This window comes from Heteronotia binoei, chromosome 1, assembly GCF_032191835.1.
Source record: "Heteronotia binoei isolate CCM8104 ecotype False Entrance Well chromosome 1, APGP_CSIRO_Hbin_v1, whole genome shotgun sequence".
NCBI lineage: Eukaryota > Metazoa > Chordata > Lepidosauria > Squamata > Gekkonidae > Heteronotia > Heteronotia binoei.
The window spans coordinates 48,259,512-48,282,066 of record NC_083223.1 but is presented as its reverse complement, the minus strand read 5'-3'; the positions used below and the strand labels follow the sequence as shown (position 1 = coordinate 48,282,066).

The following is a 22,555-nucleotide window of genomic DNA, read 5'->3' as shown; positions in this document are numbered from 1 at the left end:
TCAGAGGCACCTCCCCTCCTCAAATCCCACCTTCCCCAGTTTCCACCTCCAAATCTCCAGGAATTTCTCAATCCAGAGTTGGCAACCCTACCTCTTTCCCACCCAACAACCAACTTACCTTTACCTGCCTCTCTGTCTTCAGCCTTCTCCCTTCCTGCAGCCTCTACCTATGAAAACTATGGGTCTTTCTCCAACTTGGGGACCAAAGCAGGTTACAATATTCTCCATTTTTATCTTCACAACAACCTCTTGAGGTAGGTTAAGCTGAAAGTATGTGACTGGTCCAAAATCACTCAGTCAGGTTCCACAGCGTGATGAGAATTTCCGTCTGAGTCTCCCAGACCCTACTCTGAAGCACTGCTACACCACTCTGGCTTTCCTAGGGAGGCTGCTGTTGAACAGTAGCAAGCAGCCAGACCTAGTTGAGTCATGCAAGTCAGGTGGTACCACATCATCTTGAGCAGGGGTTCGCACCCCCTGGGCCACGGACCGGTAGCAACTGGGCCACGAAGCCTGGCCACCCTGCCCCTCCGTGGCGCTGTGCAGTCTCACCACCCCATCTTCCCCCCCCCCACGGCACCTCCACCCTCCGTTTCTACAATTTTAAGGCTGGGGAAGAAGTGGTGAAGCGCCGCCTTCCCCAACTCTTTAAGGACCAACCCCCCCCCGCCCGCCAATCAGGTGATCAGTGGGGAAAACCTCCGCAGCAGTGGTCAGCAACCCACCGAAGAAGCGGCGCTGCCCTTGCCTCCTCTCCACTTCCTTCCTGGGCAAGGGAAAGAAGTGGGGAGGAGATAAAAACAGCAGAGCTTCTTCAGCAGGTCGCCCGCTGCTGCTGCGGAGGTTTTCCCCGTTATTCGGCGGGGGGGGGGTGTCAGCCCTTAAAGAGCCAAGGAAGGCGGCACTTCACTGCCCCTTCTCCAGCCTTAAAATTGTAAAAATGGAGGGTGGAGAAGGCGCTGCAAGGAGAGACAGGGCAGCAAGGCTGCCCGGTCGCGGGGGAGAGGGGTTGGTGAGGCTGCACAGCCATCGGGCGGCGAAGCTGTGTGATGCCGCGGGGAGGCTGCACAGTCTCAGGAGGCTGTGTGGTGCTATGGGGGGTGGGGCTGAATTTGATGCCCCCACCCTTCTGGCCCTGGGGCCATGGTGGGCAGGCCGGCCCTGGTGACGGTCCCCGGTGCCACAAAGGTTGGGGACCACTGACCGAGAGATCACTGCCAGGCCTGAGGGTGCCAGTGTCCAGGTGGAACCTGGGGATCCCCCAGAATTACAGCTGAACTCCAGACAACAGAAATCTGCCCCCTGGAGAAAATGGCTACTTTCAAAGGTGGGCTCTGTGGCATTATACCATGCTAAGGCTTCTCCCCATCCCAAATCCTGCATTGCTCAGACTCCACCATAAAATCCCCAGGTAGTTCTCAAACTGGAGTTGGCAACCCTAGCCAGGCCTGACCCCAATATGTCCTTCTTAAAAGGCCAACAATAGCTCTGGAAAGGGCCCTCCCCCTGCCTTTTACTCAGAGAGCCAAGCCTAGAGTAACAGTCGTTGCACAGCAACAACCACTAAGGGAATCTTCTGCTTAAAGCTACAAGTGTTGCTTTTATCATCTTTGTATTTTTAAGCTGCCCAATGGTTTTGTTAAAAACACTTCTTTTTTCTACATGTCTAGGGCCCTTTTCAGGTTGTAGAAAGATCTGTCTAGTACACTGGCCAACTTCACTATTAGAAAATAAGAGGATATGACCAAGTTTACAATCCCATTGAGATTTCACTGGGACGAGGGTAAGCGCATGGTTAATCCTCCAGCTGAAACCAAATGGCTAAGACTGGATTTAGCCCATAGTCGATTAAATAAAACAGTGCAAATCAACACCACATCCAAATAAATTCCATAAAACTCACATTTCTCAATTTAGAAAACGAACAGCACTAGCTAAATTGTCAAACACAAATGTTTCCATCACCACCTGCTGGAGATAAATAATTTTAAACCTACAGTGTTGTAATTTTTAAAAGGTGTACTGAAAACTCAAGTTCAGTTTATAGAACGAGTAATTATCTGTCTAAATGTGGTACTGGGTAAGTAGATAGAAAATGCTTGAGTTTTCATTTTACTTTTTCCTCAGTTATGTATATTAACAAAAACCTTCAAATGATTTAGACAAAGGCTTTTAACTCAACACATAATTGCAACAAAATTACAATAATTGTACCAATTAAAATAATCCTGAATGAACAGTCTGTCATCTTAATGTTCCGATGGTTTATAGAAGGATCTGCTTAATTAGCTGAAATTGCTTTCCAATGTCATTTGTTAAAAGTTGAACGATTTAGAAAATAATTCAACAAAGCAACTTTACCAAACACCAAGAACCAACATTTTCTTTTTCCAGCTGAATAAAGCAAGCAGATGTGTCATCAAATAGTCATAAAAATAAATGAGGCTTTTTATAGAAAAAATAAACTTTACTACTAGTACTAAAGATTCCTTGTTCTGATTTTTATGAAATCAGATCTCTTTAATAAAGTAAGGTGTATCATTTATAACTCCGTCTTAGGTATACACTGCAAATATTTTTCTACTTCACAAAAACTAAGTAGTACATTCTGGATCCTAAATTTTAGAATTATCCTCCTCAACTGGATACTGTTAGGAAGCATACAGAAGATGATGTGCACGGACTCCTCATTAGACCTAGAAAAATACCAAGAAACTACAAGCAAAGGAGCATTGTGCTGAACATCTGCTTGCAAAAAGGCTTGGCATTAAAACAATGCCCTCCAAAATTCCAACATTTCCCTTTGCTCCCCTGATGCCCTTTAAGGGGAGGGGGCTCTCTCTTAGAAAAAGTGACGGCAAATGGACAGATTTGTCTGCATGATTACATTAATGAGACAAATGGAGTCTTGCCATCTAAATGGTACCAGAGGAGAACATGCCTGTTCTGCAGACACTGGGAGGGATCCTACCCCTACCCGACTGCCATTCAAAGTTTGGAGCCTTCCATCAGCCTAAGGAGACTTCCTCCAACTTAAGTGGCTCCTTGTCTGATGGAAGAGCCATTTAAATTGGAGAAAGGTTCCTTGGAGGATGGTTGGGTCCAGTTTATGTTCACGTACTTTGAACTAATCCCTGAAATAATAAAAAGTATGCATACACTAATACACATATTTTGCCTCTGCCCTAGGAGTACTATGATGCAAAACTCTCCATACTGACACTCATACCTACAGTTAAAGAAGGAAGTTACAAGGATCTGATGCTGTAGAACAAAGTAGGAGTCAAATTGCACCTTTAAGACCAATAAAGTTTTATTCAGAACGTAAGCTTTCATATGAACATATGAAGCTGCCTTATACTGAATCAGACCCCTGGTCCATCAAAGTCAGTATTGTCTTCTCAGACTGGCAGCGGCTCTCCAGGGTCTCAAGCGGAGGTTTTTCACACCTATTTGCCTGGACCCTTTTTTGGAGATGCCAGGGATTGAACCTGGGACCTTCTGCTTCCCAAGCAGATGCTCTACCACTGAGCCACCGTCCCTCCCCTCCCTTTCGTGTGCTCCAAGCACACTTCATCAGAAGAGGAATCAGATACAATGAGCAGAGCTACATATAGCTGGTAGGCAGTGGTTTAGAATGCAAATGGTACAAATTTAAGATCCAACGACAGAACATTTTACGCAGTCACACCCTAACTTGTTACACTATTGAGATGGATCAAGGCAAGGAGCCGTGTTACTCTGCTGTTTTCTTCTCATAATTAAATCCAAACATTGTGACCTGGAAACTTAGCTAGTTACTGCTGTTTAGCCTTTGTATATGCCAAAACATCTTCATTAAGCTGTATGCTAATTTGCTGTTCACCTATGTAGAGGCATATGAACTGTTAACTTCCACCTGCACACATACTTTGAATAAACTTTTGTTGGTCTTAAAAGTGCCACTGGACTTAGTATTTGTTCTTTTGTTACACTATCGTTTCTCAATTCCATATCACTTTGCTTCCCAAAAGAAACATTTCTGGTTTTAATGTTTGTTTGTTTAAAGAAATCTATACAGGATCCAGATCATGGAGATGAGAACTCCTTGTTAGTTATATAGATGTGGAAACAGACACTCTAGCACCTCGTTAAAGAAAGGACAATAAAAAAAACCACCTCTTCAAACAGAATAAACCCCTTCACAAAGTTCTCTGCTCCTCCCTCAAATCCAACTGAAAACAGTCTGGTCTTCCAGTGATTCTGGAAGGTTCTATGGCTTGACTCTGGTGAACTTCCATCAGGAGAAAATGCTGTAGCTGGTAGCAGACAATGAGAACACTGCTGTTGCTGTCTGAACACAATGAGAACACCACGGTTTCTCTTGTAAATTAGTAACTGAAACCATAGTTTGAAGCCTATCTGTAAACTATGGTTATGAAGAAACCTGGTCAACCATAGCTTATGACAGTTCACCTCAGGAGAAGACATGTTTAACACCACAGGCAAGAGAATTAGTCTCAAAAGGGGGGAAAGTACACTTGTGTAAAGAGGCTGGCTCCCAAATTTGTAAAAGCAGGATTTACTGTCTGTAGTGGACCTAGGAGTGGCGCACAAGTGGTCTTCCACCAACAACAGCTTATTGCCAGGGGGGGGGGGGGTTCCCTACTTGTAAACCAAGAAGTGTTCCTGGCCTATTTCAGTGCTTTAAAAAGTTAGATCAAATATTGAAATATACATGCATTTAAATTCCTGTTTACAAGTTACAGCACGGCCTAATAAGACTTTGATCACTGGTTTGTTAGTGCCACCTGCTGGTAGAATGAGGACAGTTACAAACAAAAGCATGTACCTGAACTGTTCCCTGAAGATGGTAACACTGAGAGCAATGCCAAGTTAGAACGCTGAGTGCATCACGTAGAAGACTAAGCTGTCGGGCCCTGCCTCTAACACAGCAGTAGCTATGGCAGCCCCCCACCCCCCCCCGCTCCCCTCTGTCCTGTTGTCAGCCCCAGCTTATCTTTCAGAGCAAGCAAGACACTCATTCTGCTCCAGAGCAGAGAGAGGAAGCTACATACGCAACCATGTTTTGTAGTTGCAGAACTAACCAATGACCTGGCAAGCCTAATAAGAGTCAAGAAACAACACAGCTTAGCAAGTACCATCCTACAGAATTTAAATAAGGGCTCTTATCAAAAAAGAATCTAAAAACAGTTATCTCTGGGAGCATGCATCTCCAGTTTGCATGTACCACTTTATTACTTGTGAACCAGTTAACATATATGTAATAGAGTCACAGTTCCCAGAGGTTGAAGAGATACTTGAACTGCAAACTTCTCAAAAATTCACCAGCTGATTTTTTTGCACCAGCTGATTTTCACGCTGCTGTATGTGAAAATATTGTAGACGCTTTCAGAGATTTACTCTTCATCCTGTGTTCTGACCAATTAGAAACAGAGCTGGAAGGAGCCAAACAGGCCATCTAGTCCAACCTCCCTGCTCAGCCTAAAACATCCCTGACAAATGGTCCTCCAGCCGCTGACTGAAGACTGCCCGTGAGGGGGAGCTCACCACCTCCCTAGACAGCCAATCCCACTTCTGAACTACTCTTACGGTAAAAAACTACTTACTGGGAAATTATGTCATTACTGTTACATTAAATTATGTATAATTACTACTATAGCTGTCAGCTTTCTTGTTCTAATGCAGCTGCTATGTTCACACATATGAGTCTTCACTGATCTTCTTGTCATACCTACATACATCAAATTGCAGGGGGACTGTACAAAATTTATTACACCTCTAGAGTTGCAACTAAGGAATTAATATGAAAAAAATTATTAGATGAATTCCGAAATGTCTTCCTTTTAACAGAACAGGCCCGCACAGAACAACGTCCACAAGGGAAATTTTCTTTTGGCATTTCAATTGCTGTATTTCTAGTAGTGGCTTCTTTTAATGTATTCCTCACTAGCACACCCTTAAGATCTGTGGATTTTTTAAAAGTAAAAAGAGGGAGAGAACTACACCTTGGGATACCAGGTAAGAACTACCAGTGTTGTATTATCCATCTTACCCCTCGCTATCATTATTCCGCTCACTACTCATGCTGCCTACCACCACCAGCAAAGGGTCGGGGAGAGGGGCAGGTAAGGGTGGCTATGAGCAAGGAAGAATGCTCAGGCAGGTGAGAAGCACACAGGTCGGTGGGTGGACACCTGGAACCCACCCTGCCTCTATCAGTCAAAATTAGTTACAATGTAATCTAAAGGGGGGGGGACAAAACACCTTACTGGAAAATACAATATAACTCCCACACATTGTCAACAGGGGAATGTCAGCAGGAGAATGTCAGAACCTATGTAAATATTTCCCAGAAGCCAAATCATGCCTACCTTTCATAGATTGTTTTTAAAGTTAACTGATCAGGAACATTTTCAGTTTCTTCCAAATACAATATAAGCCAAGATGTTCTGTATGGCCACTGTTCAGTCAAGTTGATCCAGCTAGCCAGCCTGTCCCAGTTGAAAGTGATCTGATTAGCTCTCAGTAAACGCCCTGCAAAAACACAGGAGAAAAGAATTATTATTCACATCACCTACAGCAGAAATTAATTCAGTTTCTCTAGTTAATATTCATTCGCCCACATCTCAAATCTTACTGATACAAAATTTGTTCAGAAGCTTTTCCAAGTTTATCAATAAAAAAGATTAAAATTAAATCAAAAGTAATTAAATTATGACATCTGCTAACAAAGACAGTTACCAAATTAATTTGTGGAAGATGCCACAGCTTAAAAGAAAATGGTTTATTCTACAGAAATATTTCAAAATCTCAATTTAAACATACTGTGTACTTCTCCCCCTAATTATTCTCTATGCTAGAAAAAGCAGCAGTTTAGTCAAACAAAATTAAGAGACTCTAATTATTCTATATGTTTCTGTTAACTCCTTTATGAGCCACTAGCACCACTAAGACCTTTGCTACAGGGAGTTCATCAGCACATATTTTCCAGTATCTTGCAGTCTGACATATCTCCAGTTATAAAGTTCCAACTATTCATGACATCTAACAATTGTGAGCTTCTTTCTCTCCCCTCTAGCATGCTGGCTCCTCCTTCCACTTCCTTCTTCTTTCCAGCCATGATCTGTCATGACAACCATCTCCACAGCCCAAGACACTCTCCATAATTTTCAGTATGCAAAGGTCTCAGCAAACTATCATTGGGAAAGAAAAATAGGAGGCAGAGTTGGAAACGAATATATGTGACTTCACAGCACATTCCTTTGCCGACAAATCATAGTTTGTAAGCAAACCATGATATCTGAACTAAACCTGTCTGGGAACAGCTTCCACTGAAAAGTGTAAGTTGGGCAGTATTTTTCAAAAAGGGCATTTATCTATTATGATCATTTCACACATGAAAATCATTGCTTATGTTGGGGTTACAAAATAGCTAGTGTGAATGTATAAAACTGGCATTTTGACCAAAATCAGTGTTCTCGTATTTTAAGAAGAAGAATTGCAAATTTATACCCTTTTCTCTAAATCAGAGATTCAGAGTGGTTTACAATCTCCTATATATTCTCCCCCCACAACAGACACCCTGTGAGGTGGGTGGAGCTGAGAGGGCTCTCACAGCAGCTACCCTTTCAAGGACAACCTCTGCCAGAGCTATGGCTGACCCAAGGTCATTTCAGCAGGTGCAAGTGGAGGAGTGGGGAATCAAACCCAGTTCTCCCAGATAAGATTCCACGCACATAACCACTATACCAAACTGGCTCTCTAAATGTTCTTATTTTTAAAGAACATTTATACTCTGCCTTCCCTCTTGGCTCAAGGTGGCATTCTCAGTAGATAGGGTAAAGAATGGTTCCTTTTCATTGAGACCACTCTTAAAAGCTGAAAGCCTCTGGTGGGCTACAATGCATGGGTGGTATACAACATACAGCAGGGAGGCTCAAGGAATCTTCGTGCTCAACAGTATATTTTCAAGCACATACACACCTGTCACAGAAACAATATTGAGCAAGCGTCTCATGGTCTGTGGGCTGATATCACTGAACCAGTCCTCTGTAACTAACAGCTTGGTCAAATCAAAAGACATCTGACGTGTAATGGTACGCTGCATTTGTCGCCTTCTGTAGGTATCCTAAGGAAGAGAACAAAAAAACCCACAGACATAACTTCTTGTAAAAAGTTATGACTGTTTTCAAATTTATGGTTTCCTAAATAATAATTTATTTTGTTGGCCCACTCAGAAGCAAGAGACTTAAATTATCAAGAGCAGACTTGCATACCTAAAGGTTCTGTTGTTTGAGTCCCATATGAACAAAAATATTTAGATATTACAATACTTACAGCAGTCCATTTTTAAAGGTACTGTTTTTATTAAAAAAAAAACCCACTCGTCTCTATGTAATACATCTGTCCTAAGACTATTAGCAACATGTGAGTCTTGGAAAATAAAAGACTAATTTGTGCGATGGACATAATGTTCCAAACATGCACTTATGGTCTCAAAGCTTGAATTGGAGAAGTCTGTCCATCAAACTCCTGCATCACCTACTCCTTAAGGACTGTTTGATCTGTTGCACTAGCACCTACTGATACTGATGTTTTAACAATTGTGTTTATGTTTTATTGTTGTTTTATTTGTTTGGTCACTGTTTGACCCTAACTTGTGAGCCACCCTGAGCCTGCCTTTGGCGGGGAGGGCAGGTTTATAAATTAAATTAAATAAAATAAATAAATAAATAAAAATAAGGACAAATCCATAACATTTACTTCCCAAGCACAAAACAAGCAACAAGGACTAAAAATTTCCCAGCCTACTGTTCCCAGTTCATTTTGCCACTTTAATGCAGCATGAGCCTTCTGCAGCATGTCCTAAAACGACCACACTGAGGCCAAAAGGAGTAAGGCACATCACGGCCAACAAAGAGCTTGAACTGAGAAGGATCACCTGAAAGCTGGTACACGAAAGCATAGTTCAGATACCATATTAAATAGCCATGTCTGCATGTATTGCTCAGGTTTTTCCCCCCTGTTCAACAATCTCGCCCAATTGTTTATGTTGTCTTACTAGGTATCTTTGCCGTTAGATTGAAATGTCATTGCATCTTGTAAGCCACTTACTGATTGACTGAAAAGTTTATCATACTTTTAATCTGCCTTGGGTCCCAGTGAGAAAGGTGAATTGCTACACAAATTGTTACAATGGTATACTGATATATTCTAGTGCTGATATAGCCTGGTGCTGATTTAAAAAAAAAAAATGCAAGGCCTTGATGAATTAGGAGAGAAGGGCTGGCTGCTGCTCGGGAACTTGGGCAGGGAAATCCACCATGTGGAAAACCTGTTGCTGCCACGCTTTTATCAGCAGCCACACAGCAACAAGGAAGCCACACAAGCCCACATCCATACAGAAACCAGCCAGCACGACCAAGTTCACAGACACTACTTTTCAATAATGATCTCTGGGGAACACCCCCCCCCCACACACACACACCCCTTTTGACAACCAGGTGGTATCTAGTGCAATCTAACAGCCTACTCAACAGTGCTGCCAAGTCCACACAAACACTCTGCTTTGAGAACTTCACTATGTCTCGACTGGGTTTAATGATTCTCGTTAATTACCTGATTTAAGCAGGTTTGTTACAAATGTATCCCTAAGGGTTGGAGGGTTTTTTTACAAGTTGGCTAAATTCCAAAAACAAACTTCCAGTTTGCCCTTTCTGTTTCTTACCCGTCTATTGAGAGCAGTTTTGCTTCCAAGCTTGGTCACATCGCCCAGGCTATTCTGTGAAACCCTTCGATCAACATCTTCATGGAATGCTAAGAAATATTTTTTACATTAAAAGCCTTTTAGTAACTTCTAATAAATTACAATATTTACATACAAAAAAACCACATTAAAATTACATATGAAACATTGTATGATGTATAACTTTAGCCCACCCAATGCCCAACAAAACTCCTGCAGTAGAGGAAGCAGGGAAGAGCCTGACCAGAAGTCTTTTTCCTTCTCTGCTTCTCACAGGTATTATATGCTCCGAGGCACATGACAAGGGCCACAGCCTATGGCTGGATGGAAGATCTGGCATGCAAAAAAAGAGGGGAAGACTTGCTCTTCACTTAGGAATCTCCTCCCCCCTCCCCTCGTTTCTGTTACAATTTTTTCCCTGCTACTGTATATCACTTTGGGTTCTTATTGGAGAGAAAGGCAGAACATGAAATAAACTATTGGTATTAAGGCTTATTCATCACCTTGCCACCCATACCTGAACCATCTGTGTATGGAATGTCTCCATTTGTGGTTGCAGCTACCATCATCTTTTTAGCACTGCTGAGTCCACGACTGTTAAGAAAAACAGGGAGATGGACTATGTTTCTCATGTAATCGTGTCCATTTATATTTGAATCACGCAGCACACTGTTCAGATTTTGATTAATTGCCTTTATAATGATGTGCGGATCACTAGCAAAAATAGCAATAAATGGGCCCTTTGAAAATAGGACTCGAACCTGTGAAAAGAAAAAAATTGAAAAAAGAATTTATGAGTAATTGTTTCCATGGCTGCTTGGGGAGGGGGGTGCAGGACTCAGGACAACTCCCTCAGCTTTGTGAGAATTCTGTCTTCCAAGCCACTATTGATCACCTGGGCAGCAGCCCTCCACAGGGGCCATTACCCCGGGGCATCCATCTCTGTAGAAGGGCAGGGGGACATGGGTGGTCACAATGAATCCCCCTGCCCTTGGGACATTCCTGCTTATATCCCATGAGTGGCCAATAAGAGCGCTACGTGGCGTAGCAGGAATCTGCCATGCTCCTGGACAGAGGCAGGAGGGCCAGTGGGCTCAGCAGCACTGACACACAGAGAAGTGGGCTTGCCTTGGGTTTGCACTGTATTGCACCATGGGCTATAAATGTGCAACAGAGTGCACCAGGAGTTTCATCACATACTTTGGACTTTTTTGTTTCATTTGGCAATCCATCAATGATTCCTCCTTCCTAACCAGTGTTTTATGCTTTGTATGTTTTTTTACTTTGTTCTTAGATTCTTTTTAAAGCTGTTTTAATGAAGCAGGCTTGGGAGAGGGGTTTATTTTCATAGTTTTATAATACATTTATCCAGGGCTTTTTTTGGTAGAAAAAGCCCAGCAGGAACTAATTTGCATATTAGGCCACACCCCCTGACACCACTGGGAGTGACACCACCCATTCAGAAATTTACTTCCTGCATATTGACACAGCGTAGTACAGTGTCATCAGCTGCATTTCACTGATGTATGTTCTCACACAACCCAATGAGAGACTGTTTCACGCCCCCACAGAAAAAAACATGGCTGGAGAGAAATTACGACATTGGATTTATATTCCACCCTCCATTCCGAATCTCAGAGTCTCAGAATGGCTCATAATCTCCCTGTGAGGTGGGTGGGGCTGAGAGCTCTCACAGAAACTGCCCTTTCAAGGACAACTCTTGTGAGAGCTATGGCTGACCCAAGGCCATTCCAGTAGCTGCAAGTGAAGGAGTGGGGAATCAAACCCGGTTCTCCCAGATAAGAGTCCACATATTTAACCACTACACCAAACTGGCTCTCACATGCAGCAGAGCGGGCAGCAGCAGGCCCAGCTTCTCCGGAGGGCAGACTTGTGGGCAGCTCCGCATCTCTCACTCTCTTCAAAACCCTGTTGGAGGTTGGAGGAAGCAGAGAGGACAGAGCGCGCAGTCCGGGAGCACATGGCTACCTAGTGCCTTCCCTTGCCAGAGACCATTTTTTGAGCAAGAACCCTGGCCAAGCCAGCCAGAACTGCGTTCCTGCTCAGAAAAAGTCCTGCATTTAACATGAATATACTAAATTGTTAACTGCACTGGCAGCCCTTTATAAAGGCAAAAAGGTGTTCATAAATATTGCTGCAATCCCATGTACTATTACTTGGAAGGAAACACCCTTTTTGGGTGGGGTTTACTTTTCAGTAAACACACACTGGACTGGACTGCCAGTTTGACTGAAAGCAGTGAGATTTAACATCACGATTCATTTGTTCCATAGGTTCGATAGGACTGAATCACAACTCACTTCAGGAGGGTCAGGGCCAAAATCGTCCTACTTTTATATGTCATAATGCCTACCAGAAGAGTAATGAAACACTTAACTACCCAAAGCAATACTTACAGTGTCAAGCATCTGCAAAACTTTGTCCTGTTCACATGCATCCAGTCCATCAATGATCACCACAAGCCTGGTCTGATTCTGAGTGAAGCTATCAATAGTTTTTGCCATTTTTGCCATTAGCTCCACTTCACATTTTAGAACCTATCAAAGTCAAAATAATTGAGAAATGGTATCATCTGTGTATTGCCAGAAATATTTTTAAAACAGGAACCTCATTTGAATGACGTATGCAACTTTTAAACATTTAAAACAGACTTTATTACACTCTTCTATCTCATTTGGATGGCTGATGTACACTAACTTGACAGCTGCAGCTAAATATTCACTTGTTTGTTCAATGGGAATCAATTAGGTCACTTCACTGCAAACCAAAGTAAAATTGTAGGACCAGGGGTCGTTTTTTGGAAAAATAGGTGGTAGAGCTCATCCAGGGATTGTTATGCAGCTGCACATACTATTCAATGAACAAGGAGGTGGAACTCTCAGAAGGAGGAGATGGAATTCTCAGAAAGGTTCAGGAGCCGTGCTCCTGTGAGCTCATACTGAATCTGAGGCCTGTGTAGGACCAATGAGCTACTTTGCTCCTGTGGTTCCAATTTGAACAAACACAACTGAACTCAAAATGACAGTTGTATCTTGCTGTGATAAGAACACACTTATACTTACTTTCATAAACCCCTCGCTTTTTAGTTTGTGAAGCTTTGAAGCAGCACTATGAAGCCGTTTTCTCTGGGAATTCAGGATCGAATCCATCACTCGCCACCAAGTGCGACAGTTCAAGATGAAGGCCAAGCCCACAACACATACAAATGATATCAGAATTGCATTCACAGTCATGTTCTTAGGGTTCACATTAAAAATGGCCAGGAGAGTGATCCCAGCAATTACGCAACTCAAAATGAAGAGAAAAATAACAAAGGATGGGAGACAACATGTTTTCTTCCATTTCTTTTTACCTAGAAACAAATCAACATCTGGTAAGGACGTTTCTGTGCTCTTCAGGAAACCCCACATAAGTGTCAATTTAACAAATCTGTTTTAAAACCAAGATTACTGGATATTAAACAATAACAACATAAATCAGGTCAACTCAACTAAGGAGCATATTTGAACAAATAAAGTATTTTACTAGGCCTGATTAGTTTCTTCAGTGGATTCTGAAGGAATCAGTTGGACAAGCCTTAGAAGCGTTAACTGATGTATACCCAGAAAGCTGAGGGAAAGACCCTGCAAAACAATGCTGGATTTTGACAGACGAACGGAGCCAGGAAATTGCAGCCTAGTTAGATTGCCTTCTGTTTGCCAGGTAAAAGTTGTAAATCAACAAAACAGCAATATGTACACATACAGCAGACAATGGAGAGAGATCCCAGTGGGCACCTGTATTGGTCTGAAGCAAGAGAACAAAGCTGGAATCCAGTGGCACCTTTAAGGCCAATGAAGTGTGAGTTTTGTGTGCCAAGCACACTCTGTCTGAGAAAGTGTGTTTGGCACATGAAAGCACTTTGAATAAAACTCTGTTGGCCTTAAAGGTGCCACTGGATTCCAACTTTGCTCAACAGACAACGCAGTGATTCCTAGATAAGTAGTTAAGGGGTCGCTTACAGATGACAGCAGAACTCAAGACTTAGTGCCACACCCACTACAAAAGCTTGGATAATATATCCAAACCATATAGCAGGGGTGGCCAAACTGCAGCTCTGGAGCCACATACATACATATTGTGTGGCTCTCAAAGTCCCCAGTGACCCGTTGGCCAGCTTGGAGAAGGCATTTGTCTCTTTAAATTACTTCTCCAAGCCAAGTCAGACAGTGACTTGGAGAATGCATTTAAAGTTAAAGCTGCTTTCTTTCCACCTCTTCCCCCCTCCTCCCTCCCTCTACTTGCCTGGCTTCTAAAAAAGAAGGCACCTCTGTTTCAGTTAACTCTTTTACAGACAGAGGCTGGAAAAAATCCACTTGCTAATCTGAACTCGGTCTTTGGTTCCCATCCACTACAAGCAAGTAAATGTGGTTTTCAAATTGATATTCTAATTTCAGCTGAAAAAACGCATATTTCCTTGTTTTCTATTTGTAAAAATGTTTAAGATGTACATGCACAGTGGAACAGTGAAAACAAAAGGAAAGAAAGAAAAGCATTCTGATGAAAAATTACCTTGTGTTTCTTCAGTCTTAAACACTCGAAAAAGGCGGGTTGCTAAGAAACCAAACTCTCGCTCACAGGCATCTGAGAGTGTGGCGATCATCTCAGCCAGTGACGTTTCTCCACCTACACTGGACAGCCTATTGTAATCTGTAAATAAAAACCTGAAGCAAAACAAACACATATTGTAACAGAAAGCTTTATATTTAGCTGGTACTAGTAAGTTTATTCCTGCCCTTTTGGCGCATGTCTTCAAGTGGTTGTGCTGCTACAAATACAATATCCCTTCACCATTTTTCCTTCCCCTGTTTTAACAGACACTCCTTGCCACTCTAAACAATTAGTGCACTTCTTAATTTTAACAGTGTTTTTAAATCAGGGATCCTGGAAAGGCTGTATCACATAAAGTCTGAGTCGTCACTTTTCCTTTAAAGGTATGATAGAACCTGTCACAAGATAATCTTCAAATCCTGAAGTTACTAGACACACAAGCACGTCCAGGACTGTGTGTTAGAGCAAATCTAAGCTAAATTTTGGTGGCTATTTGTTGAAGATGCCTTTGTACTAAAAACGTTTTACAGGGAAATTTTATTCCCAGTTCTCCCTACCAATTTACATTTTTCTTCACCCTGTACACCTCTATTTTGGTGCTGCACTACTGCACACTGTTTTAGATGGACAAATAACACTTTCACATTAACAAAATCATGTTATCACAGCAAGACAGCATCCAAAGTAAACCCAAACAGTACATATGTGCATAGGACTAAGAATAACATGAATGCAGCTGGTCATGGAACAAGTGGATGGAGCAGATTCCCCCTCCCCCTTCCCTAAGTGTTCTGCCATTTGTCCACAAAATCCTCCCTAAAGCTAGGAAGAACCTCTCAAACAAAATTGACCACAGGACAGATAATAAAACCAGCAAATAGTGCCTTTCTCCCCCTTTCCCACTGACACACACCATGAACTGAAGACACATTGTTGCTGTAGCCCCTTGTCCTGTGGAAAATTTTGCTTGCCATGTGTTTGCTATCCTTTGAGAGGAGTTTTGGGACAAATGCCTGACTGCCTGGGGAGGTCAACGGCAGACAAAGATCTGCTGTGCCAACTCCTCTTGTGAATTCCTGCACTGGATTCAACCCAGGATTACAGAGCACTGCCACAAGAGCAAACAGAATTTCAAGTTTGAAGATACAGAAGCAAAACATCTGAAATCAAATGATTTCCCATTTCCAATGGGGCAAAAAGTCACACAAAAGCACAACTGGATTGCAGATAAAATAGCTAGTACATAACAGCCATGATTCCAATCAAACCCAGTTGCTGACATTATTTTCAAGAGAAGAATGCGTGAACTTATGCTCACCTGACAGGTAAGGCTTTCGTCGTCTGCTCTGGCAGCTCTGGAGGATTGACAAACATGAGTTTAAGAAGCAGCTCCATATAGCCAATGTGTCTCGCCAGTCTTGTACTCAACACCCAGGCCCAGTTCCAATTCTCACCTTCTCTTTGGCCACCAAAATATATCACAGCTGGAAACAAGATGCCTTATGAATATCCTCAGCATTAAATAACAGTTACAGAAGATTCCAAATGGAGCAAAGAGAAACAGCTGTTACCACTGCTGTTAAAAGCACAACTAGCTTTAGAAACACAACTTTAGATACATATGAAAAGTCAATGGGCAGCAGCTGGGGAGGGGGGTTATTTCATGCCGCATTGGGAAGGTAAAGGGCAAGGAAGTCTTTAGATGGGATCCAAACCAATGTCTGTTTTCATTTAATGCTATACTTTCCAGATCAGCCGTTATAAAAGCTTTATAAAAGCTTTGTCATTTTTTATTGGAACCATTCTATACTTTCCAGATCGGCCTTTATAAAAGTTTTATAAAAGCTTTGTCATTTTTTATTGGAACCATTCTACTACATCATGCCATATCTTTGAAACCTGTATCTTCCACAATTCAGTTCTGTCTGTAGATAATTGACTTCTGTAGGAATACTTTAATCGTTGAAAAGTTAATAGCAGACTTACTAAAAAATACATACAGTAGTGCCAGTAAGCTCAGTGCCACTGCTATGCCAAGTTTGGCATCTACTGTGAATGCCAGTAACAAGCCAAGACCCCCACATAACAGAAGTGTCAGGAATACGATAAGCCAGGAGAACTGGAACAGAGGTTCAATCTGCTGCCCAGCAAAAGTTTTCATTTCATCTGAAAAAGAAGGGGGGGAATAATCAAATCAACAGAAACCCCCGTAAAGGTTTTTCATACAACTACACCTACTCTGCATTAGAATTTTTTTTTAATGGTTCCCCTTAATTTAGTCCTTTTTTTTAAATTAAGACATAGTGTAACAGTATAGGCACACCCAAAGAACTAGTGTTTTTGATCCAGTTGATATTTTTAAACAACTTATATTGGGGTTATCCATCTACACATGATTTGACAAATTAAGGACCTTTGCCAGGGACACTGCTTAAGCAACTAGACAAAACCGGGACCACAATAATACAGCTATAAAATAGTATACAAACTAAGCAGCTAAAATTTAACGCAACATTCACTTGAAACGCTTAAAATTTTTACCTTCCAGTTTCTTCAGCAGGAAAGATTTCCCGCTCCCCCACTGAGCATAGAGTCCCACACAGATAGGTGGCTGCATGGTTGGCTCACTAAGAATATCAGCCAATGCACTGCTATAGAGATCATAGCCCAACATGTCGCCATCAGTCTCAGTTGGCGATAAATGTCCTGCAACATCACACAGGCATCATGTCATTAAATAATACTGCCACGAAATCATGACCCAGCCCACTTTTAATTCCAAAATAAACTCTCAACTCCTCCTGTCCCTTCCAAGGCACTTCTGCTACTGACATCTTGATTTCCTCTTTCCAACATACAGAAGTATTGCTATGGCTCCCTATATACTAAAACATATTCATTTCCTCACAAAGCATTTTGATCTTCTTTCCCCAAGCTTCCTTTCATGCTAGGTACACCTTTAAATGACTCTTCTTTATAAGCTCAGTTGACAAGGATCAAGTCAGCACTCTCTAGCACTAAAGATAAAACCAGAGCTTACGGAGGATTTATTATAGATTATTTTGTGTATACTTCCTTACAGATTTAAGAACATGGAGATGTGCACCAGTATTGCTTCTATATATAAGAAAAAAAATTATAGTTTAAAATAAAGAGAAATTAGATCAATAAAACTTAAACAAGAGACCAGGCCTTGAATTCAGCAGGAGCTCACAGAAGCACAGCTCCTGAACCTTTCTGAGGATTCATCCTCCTCCTCCTCCTCACCACCTACCTTGTCCATTGAATCGTAGGTGCAGCTGCATAATAATACCTGGATTAGGACTGTGGGCAGCCAGCTGGCTACCAGGAGCTTTGCCATACCCCCAGCAGCCCTCATTAACCCCTGGAGAAGCCCACACCACCCTTTCTCAACTTCTTATGTGATTTTGGGTGGTGGGTGGCTTGCTGGCCTTTTGACTGTGGGGGACGGCAGCCAAGGAGAGTCCCAGGTGAGCGAGACCTGCTTGAGCTGGCTGGATCTCTAGCCAGCCCAAGCAGGCCTCACTCACCCGGGGCTCTCCTTTCTTGCATTGGATTGCTTTTGGCAAAAGGGAGGGCGGCATATGCTAATGAGTTGTGCTAATGAGCTCCACCACCTATTTTTCTACAAAACAACCCCTGCAAAAGACCAATAAAATCTGAGGCTGTTTATAGCTCTCACATGGTTTTCCCGGAATTTTTTTTTTTTTTGGGGGGGGGGGGAGAATAATGGATTTGGGTATGCACACATTCACACTGAAATTCTTGAGTAAAAGAACTGTTCCTACTTTGCAAGTCCTGAATTCCTAATTTTTGTTTTTCTTTTCTAGATGCTCCCTCTTACCTTATCAGACTACTGTGAACTCTGATGAAGATCAGATCTTCAGGAACAGTGTCGGATACAGTGATGGGAAAATTCATTTACTGACCCTTACAGGAGTCCCAGCACTCTGTGAAAGAGTGGGGATGGAACAGAAGTTTCCATCAGTTTTACTTGTCCAGTTCCTACCTCTGAGCTGCATTTCCAAGGGTATTGCCAACCCTTGGGAACAACATTTTACAAGGCTCCGAGGGCACAAATGCTGCCAAGTTCCCATGTCTAAATTTTCTTAGGATATTAGGTTAGAACCAAAGCACGTTAAGGAAAATAACCAGTCAATACTCACTAGCACCAAATATTTGAGTCAAAATGCTTTTCTGGTGGCTGCAGTCTATGTTGTAAGGTGTCTCTCCTGCTTTATTGGGTCTGTAAAGTAGCCTGCCATCCTTGGGATTTCTTAAAAGCAGCTCTGCAAGCCTCCGACTTCTCCCTCGAATAGCAATATGGAGTGGAGTATCTCCTTTCTACAGCAATTGTTACAGGACAAACAACATCAGTGTTCCAGGATAAGAAAACACACATTACTACAAAACAATGCACATGCCTGAAAGTTGAAATGGTCCATCCCATCCTACCCACATTAGAATAGAGGCCTGTCCTTTTGCATTTTCTCCTTAGAATCAAAATGAACAGCCTGCCAGCCCACCGAAGTTATATACATGCCTGCAGCAAACACATTTTGCCTGCCCTCAGTCAGTTGTTTTCAATTGACCTTAAACATACCAATCACTGGTTAGATTTTACCTTGTCTACAGCAGAAACTTTAGCTCCTTTGTCAAGCAGTAGTTCTACTATTTCAATATTTCTCATCTTGGTGGCCTTTATAAGAGGTGTTTCTCCATCCTAAGTGTAAAAATCAAATCAAATATTTCTTGAAAACAGGAGTACGTCTGCATTAGTACACTCAATATGAGTGAAGCAAGATTTGTAACTGCTAAGAACTGCTCCCTCTTACCTTATTCCAACATTTTTATACTGTTGAAATGCACTACAAGCACTTTTCTTTCTGGGATGTTACAGATAAGCTTCTGCCTTCACTTTGCTTTTCTCAAGATTACCTACTATCACTCATTTCTATCTTTAAGGCCAATAAAATTAGGAATACTACAACAATTGATAATTACTAATCCTTTTATCATTACTTAGGCACCCTCGTTTTGAGTACAAGACTAAACATAAGGAAACGTTTAACTTTATTATGCAAAACTGAGCATGTACCTTGAGGGAAATAGCTACATAAAAACACTTCCCTATCAGACCACATATCAAACGAACAACTTAAAAGAAATGTGATAAAAACTGTTACCACTACAAACTTCTACAAAGGAAGTAGCTACAAATCTAAGTCTAGATACCTCAATATATATTCATTCCAGCATATACTATTGCTACAAGCCATGTCTGTTTTTAGAGCTAAAATTTCTCGCCACCAGATAATCTTAGGAACTCCTGACTATACTACACACTCTACCATATGATTATGATTATTATTCTTTAAAAGCATGAAAAAGAGAGAAGAATGGAGGCAAAAGAGACAATAACACACCAGCTGAGCCACTGGTAGCTCAGCGACCGGGAAGTTCTGCAACTACAACCCTGTCAAGGAAATATCTAGTACAGAAGAATAATTCTGAAGTTAGCTAGAGCAGCAATTGAATACACCGTCTTCCTCTTCAGTGAAGACCAGTTTGTAAAAGCACTGTAAAATTTAGTACTGCAGAGATAAGAGAAGAAAAAAATGCTTGCACGATACACCCCACACCAGGCTGATTCCAAGATAAAAACATTCACCATACATTTACCTTTGTACATGTTTCGGTGTCTGGATTGCACTGTAAGATGTCTCTGACCATCGTAGCATTTCCTTTTTCAACAGCCCAATACAGGGCAGTTTTGTTATCCTGTGAAACAAACACACCACATCTTCAATGAGCACTTTTTAAAGACAGCTGGATTCACTTCATAAACTAACACTTGTATTTGACAATACACTGTAAAGTGAAACAATGCATAAATGGAAAAGAGGAGCCTGCCTTCACAACCAGAGGAAGCCTCTTATTCAGTATTAGAGAAGCAAAGCAATTTCCTAATCAGACTTTGACTCAAAATTAGGGTGACCGGTTAAGAGACTTATTTACTATTTTCGCACAAGCGCCAGGCCTTCTAAAACTACTTCACTAAAAAGCTATTATGCGTGACATTAATATCCCTCTATAGCTAAATGGGATGAAGAGCACTGTCTAATTACTGTGCTACTGCCAAGTCTAGATGCATGGCTATGCTTAGAATGTGCCTTGGGATAAAGGAGAATTTTTTTTTTAATGTAAGCTTGGATGAACTGACTGTAAAATTAACATGGCAACTGTTAAAAACTACAATGTGGTGTGTATGCACTGGGCTACATGTATCACAGCAGTAGCCAAGGGCTCCATAATATGAGAGCCAGTTTGGTGTAGTGATTAAACGCATGGACTCTAATATGGGAGAATCAGGTTGATTCTCCATTCCTCCACATGCATCTCCTGAGTGGCCTTGGATGAGTTACAGTCCTTGAAAGAGCGGCTTTCTCAAGATCATTTCTCAAAAGACCTCTCTCAGCCTCACCTACCTCACAGGGTCCCTGTTGTGAGAAGGGGAAGGGAAAGGATATAAATCCAATCTCCTCTTCTTCTACTACTTGGAAGGGTGGGGAAGTCTATATATAAGACATTAAATCCCAGGTACCACTCCTTGTAACAGTGGAATACCAGAAATACATCTGGTTCTCTCTTCAGGACAAAGCTGAATTAAATGGTTTCATTATACACGACTCCTTGGCAATATTTTATTTCCTAATCCATCTCCAGCCATTACTGAGAGAAGTTAGCTTCAGCACATTTCACTTCATAGGAAGCTGCCGCTTCCACAGGTGAGCAAAGGCAGCCATATCCCAAGGATGGCAAACACCTGCTTTCAGGGTCACCTGACTGGTATCACTGGTAAACAGAGTGCGTAGTGCCCAGGATAGGTGTGTGTGCCATTTTTATCAGATCATATTAAAAGCAATGGCTTTCAAATTTAATTTGAGAAAGCAACTAAAGGTAAAAAAAAGGTAAAGGTGGTCCCCTGTGCAAGCACCAGTCATTTCCAACTCTGGGGTGACATCGCATCACAATGTTCTCATGGCAGACCTTTTACGCGGTGGTTTGTCATTGCCTTCCCCAGTCATCTACACTTCCCCCCAGCAAGCTAGGTGCTCATTTTACCAACCTTGGAAGGATGGAAGGCTGAGTCAACCTTGAGCCAGCTACCTGAACCCAGGATCAAACTCAGGTCATGAAGCAGAGAGTTTGGACTGCAGTACTGCAGTTTTACCACTCTGCACCACGGAGCTCCTAACTCTACTTCTACAGTGATTAAAAAGACAAACTCAACTTTTGTGTTAATCACACAGTTCTTTCACGTGTCAAATCCGGTAGTACAACTATCTCCCACTGAGAAGGCAGCAGCCTTTTCTGTCTACAAACAGCCTCCGCTGACTATGCTGAAAAGGATATTCTTGGCTCTTTTGGTTCACCCTAACGTCAACACTGAATTACTTACCTGACCTCTAATGTCTATGTCAGCATACTTGTGAAGCAGGGCCCTCACAATCTCAACGTGGCCCCCTCTGACAGCCCCAATCAGTACAGTATCTCCACTCTGCAATTCAAGCACAATAGACATAGGTTACTCACATCTGAACCAAAATATACTTCTGATATATTCAAGCAGCTTTTAAAGTCACAGGTATGAGTAAGACACAAGCATGTCATCACAACACTCACCCTGTCAGGAATATTCACATAGGTTCCTGCATCTAGGAGATCCTGCACAATTTCAGTATGGCCCTCCTTTGAGGCGATCATCAAAGCTGTGTTCCCGTCTTTATCTGTTAAGTTTACGTTTGGATTCCGCTTCAGAATTTCTTTTACTGAGTCTGTAAAACCACCTTTTACTGCCACAATAAGTGCAGTCATGGAATTCTGGGGAGGGGAAGAAGCAAATACATAAACAAAAGATTAGCACACACAGAATGCTTTTGTCAAAGAGAGCCCCTTTTTGGATTTTTTTTATTTTCCATACTTAAGGGTATTATTCTAATCCAAAACAAACCATGCATTCTAAGACAGCTAAGAGAAATTCCTTGTTGCTGGTGTGATAGTTTATGCAGCAGCCCTCTCTCTCAAGTGTGACCACGGCAGATACACACTGGGTGAAAGAGACCAGGAGAGCTGGGATCCAGAGTTCAGGGATGATGGTGTGTGCTTGTTCTA

General features: G+C 42.0%; 1 protein-coding gene across 3 annotated transcripts in view; it reads right to left on the bottom strand.

The window, feature by feature from the left end:
* The window catches only part of KIDINS220 (kinase D interacting substrate 220), a 63,789-nt gene that overhangs the window by 34,140 nt on the left and 7,094 nt on the right, over positions 1 to 22,555 (bottom strand). For all 3 annotated transcript variants that reach the window (XM_060234130.1, XM_060234139.1, XM_060234149.1), the window contains exons 7-21: positions 22,067 to 22,264; positions 21,843 to 21,941; positions 20,063 to 20,161; positions 19,005 to 19,103; positions 18,547 to 18,724; positions 16,901 to 17,065; positions 16,346 to 16,525; positions 15,678 to 15,843; positions 14,321 to 14,472; positions 12,832 to 13,121; positions 12,166 to 12,306; positions 10,266 to 10,509; positions 9,731 to 9,819; positions 7,987 to 8,131; positions 6,375 to 6,537 (exon numbers count right to left, since the gene is read on the bottom strand). In XM_060234130.1, coding sequence (XP_060090113.1) covers positions 6,375 to 6,537; positions 7,987 to 8,131; positions 9,731 to 9,819; positions 10,266 to 10,509; positions 12,166 to 12,306; positions 12,832 to 13,121; positions 14,321 to 14,472; positions 15,678 to 15,843; positions 16,346 to 16,525; positions 16,901 to 17,065; positions 18,547 to 18,724; positions 19,005 to 19,103; positions 20,063 to 20,161; positions 21,843 to 21,941; positions 22,067 to 22,264 — 2,408 coding nt within the window. The remainder of the gene's footprint in view (positions 1 to 6,374; positions 6,538 to 7,986; positions 8,132 to 9,730; positions 9,820 to 10,265; positions 10,510 to 12,165; positions 12,307 to 12,831; positions 13,122 to 14,320; positions 14,473 to 15,677; positions 15,844 to 16,345; positions 16,526 to 16,900; positions 17,066 to 18,546; positions 18,725 to 19,004; positions 19,104 to 20,062; positions 20,162 to 21,842; positions 21,942 to 22,066; positions 22,265 to 22,555) is intronic.